The 20716-nt window shown below is 36.8% G+C and overlaps 1 protein-coding gene across 1 annotated transcript in view; it reads left to right on the forward strand.

Moving 5' to 3' along the window:
• The window catches only part of GALNTL6 (polypeptide N-acetylgalactosaminyltransferase like 6), a 971551-nt gene that overhangs the window by 831575 nt on the left and 119260 nt on the right, over nucleotides 1-20716 (forward strand). The window contains exon 7 of the mRNA XM_070948436.1: nucleotides 9785-9902. Within this exon, the coding sequence (XP_070804537.1) occupies nucleotides 9785-9902 (118 nt within the window). The remainder of the gene's footprint in view (nucleotides 1-9784; nucleotides 9903-20716) is intronic.

The raw sequence follows: 20716 nt of genomic DNA on the forward strand, positions 1-20716 counted from the left end.
ACAGTTTCAAAGTAGAAGCTTTAAAAACTGTAATAATTTCTCCTCAGTTAAAGGAACTAAAGAGAACAATGTTTATAATACATTGGATTTGTGTTGTCACATAATATATATTCTCTCAAAAAGAACATACCTCTGCTTTTCCAAAATCAGCAAAACCAAAATCAAATACTGAGGTTTCCCTGGAGTCTCTGGAATTTCCTGGGACTTAAAAGCTTATTTTTACAGCCATGGATCTAGCCATTGGATATTATGATCTCTACACATCCTTTTTTCTTCATTGCTTTCACCTAACACAGGATTAGTGATGTGCATGTTGGTATGGTACGTACATATATCAAGCTCACTGTGAGATGAACACTAGAATAGTAGGATTACTCATGAGAAAGAAAACCCAACTTTCAGACATCTCAGATGAATAGTCTTCTATTGTGTATGCAGTCACCCAAGATAATGCATCAAATAGGACTATCTTCTCAACCTTCATCTGTAATTTTCAACATTTCATTTTTTTTATTGCAAATATATTTATACCAGCAAATGATTTTAGTTTTCAGCACTTGTTGCTAGGATACGGAAGCTTTATTCACTTCTGAGGGAAATATTTATCAAGATGCTCTCAAGAACGTGTTACAATTCCATTTACCCAAAAACCAGGACACAGCAAGTAAGTAATTTCGTCATTGTTATCTATCACTAGCGTCAGTAAAGAACTAAAATATAAATTGATATTACTGGATTCACACAAACATTTAGTGGGGATGTAACATACTTAAATTATCATTTTAATTTTTATTTGCAATCCATATTGTAGTATGGATAGTGATACATTATATGTTAGAGAATAGTGAACTTCAGTAACCTTATGGTATCTGAGCTGTAAAAATTCAGAAAACCAATAGATGCTGCCATCTAGTGGTCTGGATTTTTGCAGTCCAGATATGGTAGGCCTAGTTTAGAGACAGAACACTGACAATTTTAACTGTTACTTCTAGAAGAACATACTAGACTAACAGCAGGCTTTGGTTATACAATGTTGTACTTTAAAATTGTTTAATTTTCATGTATATGAATAAGATATTTAACATTTTGTATCTTCTTCTGCCTTATATAATATTCTGTCCTGCCTTATATAGATTTGATACCACTGAAATTTTCTTGACATTAGTTTCTAGAATTTCAATTCTCAAGTATAAGGTCATGCTCCTGTCCTCACCCATCATATTTCCCCTTTCTGAAATTCATTATTCTGCATGAGATTCTTTGTTTATAATTATTCTTTGAATTCTAGTGCTTTTTCTCTATGGCCATATCCATGTCCCTTGCTCCATGGTAAAAATATCCCACCATTCATGCAGCCTCCATGTTTGATCTATATCTCAAGGGAAGTTTTTTGGTGGGGTACCTTGAAGATGGCTTTTGGTGTTCTACTCTGGAAATGGTGTTTTCACCCTTAACCAAGCTCAAGTTGCTCCATGTAGACAGTGTTGATGACGTTGATGACATATTCCATCTGGTGGCTACTTTTGGTTTTGCCTGCCCTTTTGGGCCCATCCCTTTACTTCTCTTTCTTCCCTTAATCCCTTTCTGGGTGCAATGGAGAAGCAAACACCTGGCCCTGTGGCCTTGTATCATCTGCCATTTGCCCACAACTTGGTCAATTCCACTATTAAAAATGAATTCCATGGCCAGTAACAAAATTTGGAAAATCATCACTTCATTCCTTCAACCCTTTATTTTCATAATTCTTTAAATTATTTTTATTTGTACAGAGGGATCATTATCCAACATTACTGCTTTCCCATTTGATCTGTCATAGAGCTTTAATAAGAAAACCAAAAAACTACCACCATCATACCTGCCAGAGACTGATAAATCTTTTTCCCCCTTTGGCACCAGAAAAAAAAGAGGAGGGGCAGCAGCCACTTCTTTTGCCACTATGACACAAGGAAGCCATAACTGAGGAAAGGACCAGTATGGAAACTATGGAGGAAGTCAGCCTCTGAATGAAACCTGTTTGAACAGATATCTCTAAATCTTGTGGGGTCCCTAAATTGCTGCAAAACCAAAAGCCAGTTTCCAACGCAATCTTTATTTCAGAAACTTATTTTAAGACTCCTTAAAGCTTTTTAAAATAAAAAATTAAAAATGATAGGTGACTGAAGCTTTTATGAAAGTAGTACCAGGCACTAGTGAAAGGATAAAAGCAAGGATAATAGAAAGTATCCTGCAACAGATAATCCTATGGTGCTTTATTTACTTATGTACCCATAGTATCCATTTATGAATGTGCAAGGTGTCACAACAGGGAATTTTCAAGAACACCCATCATATGTTTTCAAAATTCTAATGTATCCATCAATGGAAAAACAGTCAATATTTGGGTAAGGAAACAGCAATATGGTACCATCCTTATTCTGGAAATGCCAACTTTCAAAGAACATAATGAAGTGTGTTATTAGGGCAGTATGTTGTGTCTGAAAAGTCCAATACCTAAGCTGTTTCTCCATTGCATACTAAATATTTGGATAAATTTTGTTGTTTACAGTAATGCTGTCTCAAAATACTGATGTTATTATTTAGTGATGTTGACCAGCTAGTATTCCAAACATTTCTTCTCTCGCCCTCCCTTTCTCTCTTATAATCTCTCTTATACACAATATTAGAAGGCTTGTTTCCATATATTTCTACATCCAGCCAAATGAACCTGTGTAACCGTAGAAAGATGGCTTTCATTTCATTGTTATTATCACGCTGAGACCTTTTTTTATTTTTTATTTAGTATAAATGGGAAAACAATCTCTGTTTGTAGGGTGATAAAACTAATAGCTCATTTCCTTTGGTGTCAAGAGCATTGCCCACCCCTCTTCACCATACTTCAAATGAAAAACAATATTGGGACAATAAAGTGCTCAATTTCATCAGCTTTCAGTTCTTTTCTCCTCTGCACAAGAGTAGATTCCAATGTTGTTCTGTCAATTCCTTTTTTAAAAACTGCTTTTGTGGCTTTTACAAGAAAATGTTGTGCCTCTGGTGCAGAGGGGAAGAGGAATCGAATTTCATTACAGCTAAGTGCTTACCTTCTGTGAAAGTCAGCAGGGTATATTATGGAATGTTAATAAAATAGGACGAATGGAAGTAGAAGCACATTTCAGGAAGCCAAATTACTTTGGGCCACTAGCAGCCCTCTCATTTCATACTGACTGCTGCCTTTCCTACAACCTAATTGCAATATTTCTGTGGACTTGCAGCCCGGTGATAACTGGTTGGCTTGACTTTGTTTTACTGTGACCCAGAACAGCAGGAGCTTTGCACTTCTTCCCTGCTACTCCATAATAGATTTTGACAGTTGTATTAATCCCTAGGGACTTCAGCCTAAATTAAATATGAGTATTTATCTTTTAGTCACCAGTCTTCCTGCCCATCCCCAGCTGAACTGGTGCAACTAAGTGGGAAAGGAGTGACCCGGCTGCATCCCTGATCAAAGGAACAATATTCACCTGCTCTCTGCTGCATGGCAGATCACAGGCTGTATCATTAATGGTATGTCTCATCCACTTAGCAAAGTATTAGGCCCTTGTCAGTTTGAATCAGTGTCAGTATGTGCAGGTTTGAGGCAGACCATAGAAAAGGCCATCAAATTCTGGCTCACTAAGAATGTGGGCCATGGAACCAATTCAATCCTTTCATGGAGGAAAAGAAAAAAAATGATTTATTGTCGATTGTAATCAAATGCATCTAAGAGAAAGAAAGAATAAAATCTGTTTCTGGTTGAAGATTGCTTTATTACTATTACAGCTACCCTCCTCCAACTCCTTGCTGAAAAGAAAAAAAAAATGAAATAAATGGATGGATTCAAACAGAAATAAAAACTATTTTCTAAGATAATGGTCGCAATCGACAACCAAGTTATGATGGGAAGGAAGTATAGAATTTGTAAGCAAGTAGATTGAAATAATATTCTAGTGATTTTAACTCATATTTTTCATTCATTTTAATCTTTTTCGCTTGTATGTCAATCTATCTTCCTTATTTAAACAATAATTTATTGCAATTTTTAATTTCATAATTTTAATACGTGATTTATATTATATTACTTGTTATTCCTGATTTTTGTACCCTGTGTAGGGTTTAAAAGTAATTTGGGGATCAAAGTTATTCCGTAATTTTCTACTATATTTAATCTCAGGATAAACACACGTGCACACATATATTGAAGAAGGGAGAGAGAAAAATAAGCTTTTTTCCTGTTCTGAATTCTTTTTTTAAGAGAGGGATACATTTTTACTTTGTGATTAATTCAGCATGACTTCTTTTTATGACTGAATATAATTTAAAAAATAAAAATATTTTCATAGACAGAAGGCTCAATATCCTTGGCTAAATTTGGTGTGTGTGAGAGTGTCTACATCAGGGGTGTCAAACTCGCATCATCACGGTGGCGTCACGTGATGAATCGTGACTTTTTCCCCTTCGCTAAACCGGTCATGGGTGTGGCCAGCGCATGACACATTTGAGTTTGACAGCCCTGTCTACATCTAAAACTGTAGGTTTACTTTCATTACCTTTAAAAAGAATTCCTATGACTGGAAAAGATACCTGTGTATTGATTTACTATCAGGAAAGCATGCTCAGCAAAAGCTTTGGCTTGCTGAAACATTGCTCATAAAATTCTAATCAACCACTTGTAATCCTAAACAAAGCATAACAAAACCCCTGGGCCATCCAGGTAGACATTTGAAATATTCATTTCCTGCCTTCAGTGAAAGATAATATTGTTCTAACTGGATATTAATTCTTCTGAAATGCAGTCTTTCTATTCTAATTTCATTGTCTTAAAGTGGGATTCACTGTGTTATTATCTCTTTTAGGTTTTCAAGTTAAGAGGTGGAGTTGTTATTTTGTTCTAGCTAAAATAAATAATCTGGTTGGAAAATAGTTGGCTCTGCTTTTATTTGTGTCAGTAGGACTTGTATTGATGTAACGGAAACAAAGTTACTCACAGGCTTGCTTGTTAGCTTGAAAGTCTTGTTTGTTCCTTTTTAAAACTCAGATTCACAGAGCATTACACTTCTAATGCTGTGGTATCATTCTTGCCTACTTTTTCAGTTTGCTCAAAAGCAGTAGAAATAAAGATCTGACCTTTCCCATGTTCTAATTGGATTTTTAGTACAGAAGAGAAATAAGACTGTGCTTCTGAAAGCCTACAACAACACAGTGTGTTTGTACAGTTGGCAATTTATTTATTTCATCATCCTTCTGAGGATCTGGATGTGATTTATATAATTATCCCATTGCCCCTGCTGTTTTATCTTCACAGGGACAATTCTGCAAGGTATATTAGACTTAGAGATATTGATTGACCCAAGATCACCAGGCAAACTCGGTGCCTGAGTGAGAATTTGAAACTAAATTTCACCAGTCCTAATCTAATATGCTTTGCATAGACATAAGCATTTGTGGAATATATTCTTCTAATATTTGTGGCTGATATTTCCAATAGATATCATGCGGCTCAGATGACTTCAAATAACATTTCATGACGTATTGCATAACTTACCCAAAAGAGTATAAGAGGAGTTCAGGGCCATGTATTCTCTGAACTTCACTATGGAATGTGAATATAGAATCTAAAACTACACCAGTTCAGATAATTTACCCATCTTAGGTAAAGGCTGAGCAGTGCACTTAATCTGAGTATTAAACTCAGCTTTGGAAACTTGGTATGTTTGACTAGGCCTTCTGCTTTAAAAATCATCCTCATCATCTCTACTCAACCAAGTTCTGATGGTATTTAGATAATTTATTGCAAAACAAATATCTTCACTTAGCTTAAAGTATCAGTTTTCATTCTAGTTTGATGCCATTTATTTTATGCATTAATAAAAAAAGAACATGCCAGAATAACAAACTCTGTAAATGTGAAAAATACTACAAATAATTTTTAAAATTCCATGTTTAGGATGGCTACATATATATCCTTCCTCTCTCTGCATTTAAAAAGTATAAGGTAACATATCACACAAAAAAGGAAGCAGAATTGCTTGAAAATTATGTATGATGATTTATATTACACAAATACTACATTAGAAATAACTAATAAAATGTCTAGAAGCATAAAGTTCATCATCCTTCCAAACAAGATGGTGTTCTTTGTCTATTATCTAAAGGTAAAGGTTTCCCCTGTTCAGTTATGTCCAACTGTAGGGGGCAGTGCTCATCTCTGTTTCTTAGCCGAGTGAGCCAGCATTGTCCAAAGGCACTTTCTGTGATCATGTGGCCAGCATGACTATATACTGAGGTGCATGGAATGCTAGTACTTTCCCACTGAAGTGGTACCTATTTATAAACTCGTATTTGCATCCTTTTGAATTGCTAGGTGGGCAGGAATTGGGGTAAGTAATGGCTTATCTTGTCGCGTGGCACTTGGGTCTCGAACCTGGACTGTCAGCTTTCCAGCTGATAAGCCTAGTATCTTTAATCACTGAGCCATTGTGTTCCCTGGCTATTGTCTATTGCTTATTTCTTGCTTAAATAGGCATCCCTTTGCATAAACAAGAAAACTAAAAAACAGCCAGTATAATCTATTTAGTTTAGTACTTTGGCTCAGTAGCTTTCTAAGTCTAATAAGGGTTGTCATTATTTTGGATGACCAACTTTCACCCTCAGGAATGTAATGTGGCTACTGATCTCAATTTTTGAAGATCCTGAAGCAACTTTGAATTATCATGCTGAATTTCATTTTCCTTCCGTTTTGAGGCAGGAAACATACAGTGCTATTTCCTTAGGTCTGAAGAATGTGTCATTCCAGTCTGGAAAGTTGACACCCAGCATATATGTTAAACAAATAAATAGCTGGCCAAATATTGGCTGGCAACAGATCACAGTGTAAAAGGTATTTCTTTTTGATAAAAGAAATCCATTTCATTGCAAGTCACGGCACGTAATACATAAGCTCAATGTGTATTTCAGTTTCCATTCTGGAAAGTGTCAGACAGAACTCAGGATATGCTTCAGCTAAATACTCTAACATTTAGCTCAAATATATACAATAGTTTATTTTTTATACTTAGTTAAAGAATATTATAAAGATAGACACCTGTAACTTGCAATAAATTTGGAGTATCTTGTTTTAACAAATTAATATGCTGGTGTTTCAGACAATGTTAAATATGTGTCTTTGATCTCAAGTTGCAATTAATTCAACAACAAATTCTTTTTCAAGTGTATTTGACACTCCAGAGGATGTTTAGTAATCCTTGAATGTCAACTTTAGTTTACGGGAAATTTAACATGGCAGAATGGATATTCAAATATAGCCTTTAGCTTCTTCTAGCATTCTTTTCTGGCTTATTGCGTTTAAATTTTAGATCAATGAGATGTATTTACAGTCCACCTATAAACTGGTTTGGAATGAACAGAAGAAAGTCTGCAGTACTATTCTAATATATACATATATCTATTTACATGTCAAATGTTATTTTAAACATTTATAGATATGCCTGTTGCGGTTTTCTGTACCATGAAATCATGAACAGGGGCCTGGAACTCTGGCTCTTAATATTGTGAAAACGTAGGCCACTGAAAACTATTGGAGGTCTCGAACATGCCGAAAAAGTCGCTGCCCTCACTGCCCTGTTCTTCACACCGGCCGTGCCTGGGTAAGTCCCTCTGCTCCAGCGCAGCAGGCAATGGGGTGTGCATGTGCAGCTGGTATGACGAACAGGGCGGCAACGGCAGCAGCTTTTTTGGCGTGCTCGAGACCTCCGGTAGTTTTCGGCACAAGAAGCCTCCAGGCAGCCACCACTGCTGGCTCAGTTCCAGCTGGCAAAGAGGTGGCAGCTGGGACACTTCTCGCACTGAAAAAAGAGGAGGCAGCTGCACAGGCATCTCGCAACAAGGGGGGCGAGATGCGGCCTGGTGGGGAGCCCAGCAGTGATGGCTCAACCCTGGCTTGCCTTCCCCTCTGCCACCAGCCACGGGAGGAAGGTAAGCCCAAAGAAAGAGGCTGTTGTGGGGGAGGAAGTGGGGCTAGGGCCAGGGCCTCTGAAGGAGGGGAAATGGGGTGACACATGAGACTGGCGAAGGGAGAGCGGGCGGTGAGCAGGCAGCGGCTCCAGGGCAAGGCCAGAGCTGGAGAATGGTGCATTTCCTGACCTAGCCGAGGCGGGCGGTGGTTCCAGGGCCTCAGGGAATGGCGCATCAGAGAAAGGGCAAGCGGGGGCATGCTTACCTTTGATGAGCTGAGCAGAGCAGGCAAGGCATGGAGGCGACTGGTAAGGCAATTAGCTGGGCCGCATGGCAAAAGCAACATATATTGGACTGGGATGGGCGGGGCAAGCGTTGAATGGATGGGTGGGATGGGCAGGCGGGGTGAGTGAGCAGCAACTGAGCAATGGGGCGGGGGCAGGGCCAGCCAAAGGTTGCTACCAGTTCGGCGAACCAGGTCAAATTTTCCCTACCGGTTCACCCGAACCGATGTGAACCAGCTGAATACCACCTCTGCCTAGGGATGAGAAGTAAAAGCTATGAAATAGCATTTAGATATAGAATTTATTTTGGTGAGATGCAAATTACAAGATATAGCTATTCCAGCTTTTGGAGTTAAATGCATTCACTAAAATATTCTATCAAAATTTTTCTTGTCTCGACATGTGCCAATTGAGACTAAGTGAAAAAAAGATGTACTAATGTACATACTGTATGCATAATGCTGTCCACATAAGGGAAAGCATACCTCCATGTTAAGATTACTCTCATGAAGTAGTTGCAGTTTAGTTTCATGTCCTGGGTTTTCTTCTAGGAGTTCAAAGTGGCATATACAACATTCCTTCCTACAATTTTTATCAGAACAAATCTGTGAAGTAGTCTTTCCAATTATCTCCATCACCCAAATCACTATATGAAGTTAGCTCTCATTTACAATATAGTGCAATCATCCTTTCTTAAAAATTATTGAGATTAAGAGGGGCCAGACATTACTGTCTTTCATTTATTTAATCCTTATTTTTCCACCCTTTTGCTTTCTAGAGCTTATTGTAGCTTTTTCTTTATTGCAGGGGATCTATGCAGGACAGAAAAATGAAACAACTTTGCAATATCCTCAGTGTACCTTCTTGAAAACTGTACCTAGCATTTGAACTACCCATATCTGATTGTAATACTATAATATTTACAGAAGCTAAATTATGTAACTCTGTTACAGATAATGTGGTCTTCATAGTCATGTGTACAGTATGTATGGCATCCTGGCTCAACCTAACCATAATCTCATCTGTTTGTAAGATTTCATGGTGGCAACTGAACAACTATCTAAATACCTTATCACTTTTTTTTTTTATACTGCCCTTCTCCTGGGGGACTCAGGGCAGTGCACAGCCAACTATAAAACACATATATCCATAAAATTTAAAAAACAGTTTAAAAACATATTAAATAATTTGGCCCCAATATTATTAAAAACTAAAACAAACCATTAAAATTCATGTGTAATTGATATTAAAGCAGTGAATTGGAAAAAATTCTAATATGCATATAATCTGCAATAGGTTTCTCCTTATCTGATATCTTCCCGATATGTTGAAACTGTAATACTCAGGACTCCTAGCTAGCAGCTGACTGGGAATTATACAAGATGAAATCCAATTCATATGGAGGATAAAAACCTCCGTATACATATGTGATATTGTAAAAATAGCAAGTATCAACGTCTGTGATGGATTAACAGGGTTTTCTATCATGCCATGATAATATCCATCACTTGAAGTATCTTGTGTTTCTTCCTTAGATCTCCTGTTATGGCTGGAGGCCTCTTTGCTATTAACAGAAAGTGGTTTTGGGTTCTTGGTGGCTATGATCCTGGATTAGAAATCTGGGGAGGAGAACAGTATGAAATATCATTCAAGGTAAGCACTTATGGTACACACTTCTTTTCTATTATGATGGCTGTCATGGTGCAGTGGTTAGAATGCATTACTGCAGGCTACTTCTGCTGCCTACCGGCTGCCTGCAATTTGGCAGTTCGTATATAAGTGGTATATAAATCTAAGTGCTATTGCTATGATGGCATATGTGCTGAAGAATAAATAAAAAATGCAGCACAACAAATTTTGCTATACATTCTTTCTACTCTTTTTTTAAAGAAACTAAAATGGTCACTGGAAGATATAGGTTTAAATGGAATATTAGAAAGAACCTATTTATCTCTTCCTTCTCATCATTTGTGTTCTCCCTATAAAGATCTAGATTTTTTTTTTTAAATTTGATTTATATGCCGCTCTTCTCCAGAGACTCAGGGCGGCTTACAATGCGTTAAGCAATACCCTTCATACTTTTGTATATTTATACAAAGTCAGCTTATTGCCACCACAATCCGGGTCCTCATTTTACCTACCTTAGAAAGGATGGAAGGCTGAATCAATCTTAAACCTGGTGAGATTTGAACTTGCAGTAATTGCAGGCAGCTGATGTTAATAACAGTGCTTTAGTCTGCTGCGCTACCAGGGCTCATTTCATTTTTGGTATGACTCAACAGGTTCAGATGTTCCTTATGCATATCTGAACATATCCCTTATCTCACTTTCTTCTGAGCAAAGTAATCTATAGCATCTCATAAACAGCAGTGCTTTAAATATTCCACAAAGAGTGGTACACCACAAAGTTAATTTCTTCCTATTACAGTCAGTTCCCAGAAATCTTGCACTGACTCAGGAAACAGTAGAAGGCAATAAGCTCTGGAAACTGGAAACAAGACTGCACACACCCAAATATTAAAAATAATAAGTGCCAAAGTAGCATTCTGTATGTGTGGGTTGAAGGATGTCAAACTCTGCAATATTGTGGGTGCATCATTGCAGTTGACCCACCCCCCTCTGTTATGTGCCACCAAATGTACAAACAAAAGGGGTGGGATTTCTGTAATGATACTGCATGCACGATCTTGTAGATTTTAGCCCCCATGAGCCACTGTCATATGCAAATCCAGATGTTTATTTGATCACCTACAATTTGACAATATATAATTTCATAAGATACTTCTTTTTTTAAAATGTAGAGGAAATGGTTCCCATTTGTATTTTCCTAATTTTCCAAATGACAGATTTGGACCACAATACTAATCTTAAACAAAACTTTGTATATTGCTCCAGGATGTTCCCAGTCCAATTTAATCTACCGTAATGCCTATCTTGTGTTTTAATGCAAATTTAGAGTGTCAAATGTTAACAATTGGGCAACTCTTGTTGCTTCTCCAAAATCATTGGAGCATGAAACAAATCCATCTGTATTAGTAATACACTAGAGAAGATTACACAGAATGGACTCACAAATGATGGCATGGGATGTCTGAACTCCAAACCATGTAGTGAGGTAATTTCAGCAGAATAAAAATGAACTGGGTGAATTGAGTTCATGTGATGTAATTTTCAATTGAGTCTTTTGCAAACAAAACAAATCTAAAGACATAAAAGTCCATAAGCCAAACATATGATAGTTGATTTAGAGAATGGGAGATTTAGAGTGTAACATCAGGTTATACTCTCTATTGTTAAGGTATTTCATAGCTAAATACACATTGGTCTTGCATCTCACAATTCTGGCAGAAGACATAAAGACCGTATTATTCTACTTCCTTCCTTTGTTTGTTTGTTTGTTTGTTTGTTTGTTTGTTTGTCAAACATGTACAAGATAACAAGTATGTGTATGAACATAAATATAAACAAAGGAAGTAAATACAAATAAATGGGGACAGTAAGACAGGGATGGTAGGCACGCTGGTGCGCTTATGCACGTCCCCTTTACAGACCTCTTAAGAATGGAGTGAGGTAAACAGTTTGAGGTTGAAACTGTGAGGGTTTGAGGCTGTAACAATGGAATCAGGTAGAGCATTTCAGTCATTGACCACTCTGTTGCTGAAATCATATTTCCTGCAATAGAGTTTGAAGCGATTTACCTTGAGTTTGTATCTATTGTTTGCCCGTGTACTATTGTAGTTGAAACTGAAGAAGTCGTTGACAGGCAAGACATTGTAGCAGACAATTTGTGCTACAGGCAGCACAAATCAGACTACAGGCAGCGCAATTCCAGATTGTCCAAGCCCAAAATTTTAAGCCTGGTGGCATAGGGAATTCTATTGTGAGTAGAGGAGTGGAGTACTCTTCTCATGAAATATCTCTGAACCTGCTCAATCATGTTAATGTCCGTAATACAGTGTGGGTTCCAGGCGGATGAGCTGTATTGAAGAATTGGTCTAGCAAAGGTTTTGTATGCCTTAGTTAGCAATACAATATTACCGGAGAAGAAACTTCGCTAAATTAGGTTAACAACTCTTAATGCCTTTTTGTCAATGCTGTTACAATGAGCTCTGGGGCTTAGATCATTTGAGATGAGTACTCCTAAATCCTTAAATGTTCCTTTTATTTGTCACTGGAAGAAACATAATTGCATGATAGCCTATTCCTCACTACACAGAAACCATGGTAACCATACTGGAGGCTTGGATACTAAACTGTTTCTGCCTGTTTTATTCCTTGATATATTCTTTGGAGAAGAATAAGTTACACCAGGGCCATTTTATCTATATCTGCTCATTCATTTCCTTACTGTGAGTTGACCCTAACAGTACATGCCCTTCCCCATGGATATAATTTTAAATGACTTTCAATAGCATTTTGTACTATTCATATAGAAACTATTCTCTGCCTCAGTCAGACCTCAGTTGGAAATAGGAACAAACCATACATAGAATGCATTATTTCCTTTGAAACTAGAAGGCAAAAGGTAAAGGTATAGAAGCGAGTTAAGGATTTTTTTTTGTGTAGAGTATCAGGAAATAAGTAGTGAACAAAGTTTTCTTCTAAAGTAAAGGTTGTAATTTAAGTTGAAATTTAGTTCAAAGGCCCATGGTGCTAGGTAATTAGAAATTCAGTATCTGTTTCTGGAATCTACAGTTTGTGCTACAACATTAAAGCCTGGAGATCTCCTAAATCAGGTTGCTCAGTCTTTACTTGCCTTTAATGCTCCTGAGCCCCATTGTTCACCCCCTCTAAAATCCCAAATGTTATATCACTGAAAACCAATGTAATATAATGCTAAATTCATTGAACCAAAGAAACCCATACTGAAATATCCATCCAGGATTGGAACTCAATAAGTGACTTTGAACTACTTTGGCTCATCTATCCCTCGGATCTATTGTGAAGACAAGTCACCTTCCTAATTTCACCCAAAGCCCCTCAATAGGGCCAGGCCAGATATTTTCATCTACTGACCAATACTATCACTGTATCATTCATGTGTGTGATGGACGGATGAATGGATGGATGGATGGATGGATTGGGTGGGTGGGCAGGCAGGCAGGCAGGCAGGCAGGCAGGCAGACAAATAGCTATGTCTATATTGTTTCCGGTCTTTAATCTTTAATCCATTCAAATCAGACTTCTATGGTTTAAGATACTGGCGGGGTTAGGCTCTTAAGTTCACCAATGCTGCTACTGTGCAGTTTTTGCTCTTGACTGTTCAGATAACAGCCTGAATAAGACTGAAATGAAATATATATTTACGTATTATGCATCATATTTATATAGCTACCCATCTCACAAAAACATGACTCTGGGCAGCATGCAACAATGTTGTATTTTGATTAAAATTCTTGAATAAGCAAGAATTCCAAATAGGAATGAAAATGCATTTTCATTTTGGTTGGTTTTTTTTTTAAAAAAAGTAAAATCCAGCATTACAGAACTATATTTTAAAAATACAGTAGGCAGATTTTATTATATATATATATATATATATATATATATATATACATACATACATACACACACACACACACACACACACACACACACACACACACACACACACACATATATATATATATATATATATATATATATATATATATATATATATATATATATGTAGGTCTTTGGTTATTCGGGTTTTCTCCCGCGTAAAATTGGAGGTTTCTTGGCAACGTTTCGACGAAGTCTCATTCGTCATCTTCAGGCTGGTTTCTTCGGCTTCGTGCTTCTAGGAGCAGTGTGTGATCGCAGCTGTTTCTTCCTTTTAACTGCCAGTGGGGGTGTGAACTGATTGGGTGGGAGCTTGGCTGTGTTCTGATTGGGTGGAGGTGTGTTATGATTGGTTGGGGGTTTGGCTGTGCTCTGATTGGATGGGGGGTTGGCTGTGCTCTGATTGGATGGGTGTGTGTTCTGTTTAGGTGGGGGCTTGGTTGTGCTCGGGTTAGTCTGAGTAGCAGGGGGATTTGAGCTGGTGAGCTGTGTTGCTGTTGTTTGGCTTCGTGTTCGTGGCCGTGCTATCTCTTCATGGTGGGTGTCAGTCTGCTTCATGTATGGATTGGAGGGGTTTAAAGGGGCTAATGATGCAGCTGTGGTCTGGCTTCTGGTCTGCGGTCGTGCCTCATCCTCAGTGTCTGCTTTCTGCGTGGATGTGTGGTGGTTACATCCTGTGTGGCTCTCGTGAGTGTGGGTCTGGTGTCATTCTTTGTGTTAGGGGCTCGTTTGTCAATAAGGGTGGGTTTCCAAATGGCTGGTAGGTGGGAGGTATCATCTCGTTTATTCATGCTGTGTGGACATTTTTCTATCTCGATGGCTTCTCTGATTATTCTGTTGTTAAAGTGTTCGGTTTTGGCGATAGTTCTCGTCTTTTTAAAGTCAATATCATGTCCTGTGACTTTGAGGTGTTGGACCAGGGAAGAAGTTGGTTCCTCTTTTTTGACTGAGTTCTTGTGTTCTTCAATGCGTGCACTTATTCTTCTGTTGGTTTGTCCGATGTATGTGGTGGTGCAGGTGGTGCATGGGATTTCATATACTCCTTGATTTTCTAACTCAATTTTGTCTTTGGGGTTTCTTAGGATGGTGGATATTTTTCGGTTTGTGCAGAATGCTGTCTTGATGTTGTGTTTGTGGAGGATCTTGCTGATTCTATCTGTGGTGCCTTTTATGTATGGGAGGAGGGCTTTGCCGTTTTCTTGTTCTCTGTCTTGGATTTTAGTGGGGGTTTCTTTTTGGATTAGGTTGGTAATCTTATTTCTTTGGAATCCATTGGATGTTAATACGTTAGTGAGAGTGTGTAGTTCGGTTTTTAGGTGTTGTTCGTCAGCTAAGCATTTTGTTCTGGAGATGAGTGTCTTGGCTACGGAGTTGATCTGTGCTGGGTGGTGGTGTGGGAGTGCGTGCAGATAGCGGTTTGTGTGTGTTTTCTTCTGGTAGATGGTGTGTCCTAGGGAGCCACTGGATTTCCTGTAGACTAAGATATCCAGGAAGGGAAGTTGGTTGTTCACTTCTGTTTCTATGGTAAACTGTATTTTGGGGTGTAGGCTGTTGAGATGTGTGAGGAAGTTGTCCAGTTTTTCTTTCCCATGTGGCCAGATTATGAAGGTGTCATCTACGTATCTGAACCAGAGTTTGGGTTTATGTTTCCCCCTGCTACTCAGACTAACCCGAGCACAACCAAGCCCCCACCTAAACAGAACACACACCCATCCAATCAGAGCACAGCCAACCCCCCATCCAATCAGAGCACAGCCAAACCCCCAACCAATCAGAACACACCTCCACCCAATCAGAACACAGCCAAGCTCCCACCCAATCAGTTCACACCCCCACTGGCAGTTAAAAGGAAGAAACAGCTGCGATCACACACATTGCTCCTAGAAGCACGAAGCCGAAGACACCATCCTGAAGATGACGAACGTTTCGTCGAAACGTTGCCAAGAAACCTCCAATTTTACGCGGGAGAAAACCCGAATAACCAAAGACCTACATACAAACACCCGCGAAAACCTCAGAAAAATATATATATATATATATATATATATATATATATATATATATATATATATATATATATATATATATATAGTTCTTTTATTCATAGGTTTATGTGTGCATTACTGTTCTAGCCAGGGTTTTTCCTACGTAAATCAAGATGTTTGTATTGCCATAGTTGGGTGACATCTCAAATCACCACTTTCGAGGCTTTATCAAACATTTTGTGTTGTCTGCTGTGAGACTTAAGGGAGACTAAGATAGATCTATTTTGGCCTTATAAGGCAATGCAGCTATGGCAATACAAACATCTTGATTTACATAGGAAAAATAAAGTGCTTTATTTATCACTTCCTATGTATTCTAAAAAAAAAAAATCAGTATTGAAGATCTGCATACAGTAACTACTGTGTAAAATGCTCCTCAAGCAAATAATACTTCTAGTGTTGGTTGGTAATCAGTTGATTATATCCTTTAAAAAGTCTATAGCTCATATGGAAAATGTTTTATTCGATTTAATGGTGAGATTAAGAAAATAATTTCATTGTTGTTAATGTTAACTGGAGATTCACTGCTATAAAAAAACATTTGAATTTTGCATCTTGCTTATCCAGATCTCTGTTTTGCAGAGTCTGAAATTTCATACAATGTAATTCTGTTTATATTGTGAATATATATGTGAGGGAAGAGAAAATGTGCTTGCTTTTACATTTTAATGTTGCTTAATAGTTCAGAGAATATTATAAACATATTATTAGAATAGTTGCAGAGGTACATTTCAGCAGGTTCTGACCTGTTCTGGAGAACCGGTAGTGGAAATTTTGAGTAGTTTGGAGAACCGGTAGTAAAAATTCTGAAATTTGGGGAAATGGGGATTTTGCAGTAACCTTCCCATGGAGTGGGGTGGGAATGGAGATTTTACAGTATCCTTCCCCTGCCACGCCCACCAAGTCATCCCTACCAACCCATGCCATGCCATGCCACGCCCACCAAGCCACGTCCACAGAACTAGTAGTAAAAAAATTTGAAACCCACAATTGGATAGTTGATTTTTGGAAAAAAAAGTTTGCAGTCATTTAGAAAGTAATAAACAGGAATAGCTATAAAATGTGTTTTAAACTGGTTCATACTTCATTTAAGCTACCTACAAAAACTTGCTAAATTACATATTCTGAATTTTCCATTTTATATTTAGTAGTTACGTTTCAAGTCTTTTTTCTTAATTGGTTTTACTTCAGCATTTCTAGTTTTTCTGCATTTTCTTCTGGTTACTCATTGATAAGAATAGAAAATCAAGATGTAAATGTAGATAGATCTAGATATGCTGGGGACTAGATACACATATACTCACATACTGTATTCACAACTTTTTAAAATAAGTTCTTTGCAACATTTATTTTACTACAGAACAGGGTGGATTTGATTTAAATCAAACTGATTTAAATCACGATTTAAATCACGATTTAAATCACTAGTCAGTAAGGCTTGATTTAAATCATAGTTTTCTACATAAAGACTAATTCTTGCTGGTATAACTTTAATATGCAAGTAGATGAAGATTTTTAGAATTACAACTTTTCATATTAGTTTTTTTATCCCCAGTTTAATAGGTTAATCATTCATATTTGGACAACTTTTCTGTTATACTGAGGAAGGAGAAAAATAATCATTACCTTAATAATAACAATTTAAATAGATTTATTCAACTGAAACAATAACATTAAAGCATATGTTAATGCTTAAACAAACATCCATGTTTGTTAACTAATTTGACTAAACAAAATATATACCGTATTTTTCGGAGTATAAGACGCACCGGAGTATAAGACGCACCTACCTTTTTTGGTTGTTGTTTTTTTAAAAAAAGGGTTTTTTTTATTTTTTAGACAAGCACACATACAAACATACAATGTATTTTCTTTGAACAGAGTATTTGGCTGGTTCACAAATTTAAACAGTGTTTAGTCATTTCAATTAAATTTACAATTTCTGTATTTCCTTTTTGCCATATTTATTCCTCATCTATTTTTTTAAAAAAACCAATATTACCTTTCATTCTCATCTCTAATCTTTTTTTTTATTGAAAAAGTTTTTCAAATACAGATTTTTCCCCCTTTTCCCCCCCTCCCCCCTAACCCCCCCCTCACCCTCCCCTCCCCCCATGGCTTCTCCAAAATAAAATCCAAATTGATATCACATTATATAATACTTTACCATCCTTTTACACCACCCCCCATATGCTAACCATTTCTTTCTAACATTATTATTATATCCCCTCTATACTATACATTTCAAAGCAACTTTCAGCTATACAATTATATAATAAATCCTAATTTGGCATTTATTCAACTCATAATCTACCCATTTCCTCCACCCCCATACATATATCTCTTAATTCAAATCTTTTACATATGTTAATATCTGAACATAGCATCCCTTTTCCTAAACTAAACAATCAGTAACCTAACCTATTTCCACCCACTTTCCTACAGGTCTACCATACATAATATTTTTAATATCTTTCTTCTTCTGCCCACACCACTAAAAGATATTTCCATATATATATAAAATCCTCAAATGACTTTAAGTTTGTAATCCATATAGTATCTTCTGTAATGTCTTTCAACTGGATTATTAATTCCATCGCCCATGTTAGGGTAACATCAAGTTCTGCTTCCAACAGTATATTCAGTATCTTCAATTACCATCTGCCCCCATCAATAAAGTCACCCGAGTGACTTTATTTTTATATTCCATGTAGTATCTTCTGTAGTGTCTTTTGTCTAGATTATTAATTCCAACCACCACGTTAGGGTAACAACCAGATCTTCTGCATGCCCCAATTCCATAGTTCTCTTGCCTTATAACTCAACATATACGTAATCCATTTTTCAAAGAGTCCAAAATAGAAAGTTCCAATCCGCTCAATCAAAGGCCATCTTCCACATCCCAAAAAACACCAGCACTGCAGAGATCTGTTATTCTTCTCAAAATAGTATAAGTCTATGATTTGCCTCAGTTATATTTTCATGTATCAGCCTTCTATAAGTCCCGCTTATTATATTTAATCGTCTCTTAAGTAACTGGCATTAGTCTGTTGGCTAAAAAAAAAGAAAAAATTTTTTTTTTGTTTAGTTTAAAATTTTTTAGTTTTGTAGAACCTACTTCTTCTTTTCTTAACTTGTTGTGTTTTAAATCTCCATCCTGGTTGCTTTTCTAAGACTTGTATATCATCTGATTGAATTACATGCTGGTCTGTAACTTGATAAGACATCAAATCGAAGTCCAAAGCCGCCTCTCTTATATTTATAGGTGATCCAGCTATAGCCTCTGAAGGAGAATCCAAAAGCGGTTCATCCAAAAAGGCCTCTGTAACTTGTTGTTTTTCCATTACCTCCATCTCCATCTGCTTAGCCTGAGTTTCAATCTCTTGTTCATTTTGCTTTTCTTTATCCCCCTTCTGTGTTCCTAACACTGATGACATACGTGGAGATGTTGGATCCATTTTAAAAAATTTGTAGTAAAATTCTTCCGCTTTTTCAACAGTATTTAGTTGATATCTTTCTCCTTGATATCTCAATATTATACCAACTGGAGCATCCCACCTAAATGGGATGTTTTGTTTCTTTAATTCAGTCACCAAAAATCCAAAATCCTTTCTATCTTTTAACATCTTGGACGGCAGCTCTTTATATATCCAAATCTTCCTTCCATTCATTTCTAGAGTGGAGTTAAAAGACTTTTGCACAATATCATTTCTTATTCCTTTATCAGTAAAATAAATCACCACATCTCTAGGCAACTGCCTTTGCTTTGCCACCCAAGAATTTACTCTGTAGGCCTTATCAATCTTACAGGATACCTCTTCAGGACTAACCTTTAAAATCCCAGCCAGAACTTCAGCAGACATCTTTCTCAAATCATCTCTGTTATTTTCCTGTATTCCCCTCATTCTGACCGCAAATTCCATGGATCTGAATTGCATCATTGTGACTTCATTTTCAATCCTTTGTTTTATATTATCTGCATTGTAAGTCTCGTGATCAGCTTCCTTTATTTTAGACTCTACTTCTGGGCTATTTTCTTGAATATTTATCAAATCATTTTCAATTCTTTGTATTTTATTATCCAGATTATGAATCTTATAATCAGCTTCCTTCATTTTAGACTCTATTTCTAAGTTGATATCTTTATCCATCTTTATAATTATTTCTGAAAAGCTTTTCAAAGCTGTTACAATATATCGTTTCAGGTTATCATACTTTTGTTGTACCAACTCTTTAATTTCCTGTCTAAATTTTTCAAGATTCTGGTTCACAATCTCATCATGTCTTGCCATCTCCTCCAAAACAAATTCCTTTAGGTCTTTAAAGCCATTCTTCTGCATCTGCAAGCTCAAAACTTGTTCATGTGATTTGTAAATGGAGCACCCCCCCCCACAACTTGGTTGTCTGGCTTTGTCAGTTTTAACGCCATCCTGCCATACAAACAGACTCTTTTTAAATAAAAAGACTTCTCTCCAAACAATATCAATATCAAGTCTCTAAGAAGGAAGAAGCATGAAATAGGAATTTTTCTCTTCACTTCCAGCCTCATCTCTAATCTTAATCAAATTCAATTTTTCCCTTCTATTCTATTTTATACCCCTTCCCATTGTCATCTATTTTTATATTCATCCTCACATTGGTTAATTATTTAATATTACAATTGTTTAATACAAATTCAATATTTTTATATAAATCAATTAGTTATAACTATCTTTTTTGTATATTAACCAATATGAACATGAATATTCCAATTATTTTCATGCAATCCAATTTCTTACAAATCAATTAATTATATTTACCAATAATAATAAACCAAATAATTTTCCCCATATATTCCTCCAAACCATAACTTAACCATTTCTGCTTTCAACACAATAT

The sequence above is a fragment of the Pituophis catenifer genome, unplaced genomic scaffold (assembly GCF_029215685.1).
Source record: "Pituophis catenifer annectens isolate HBS135680 unplaced genomic scaffold, rPitCat1.0.hap2 SCAF_8, whole genome shotgun sequence".
NCBI lineage: Eukaryota > Metazoa > Chordata > Lepidosauria > Squamata > Colubridae > Pituophis > Pituophis catenifer.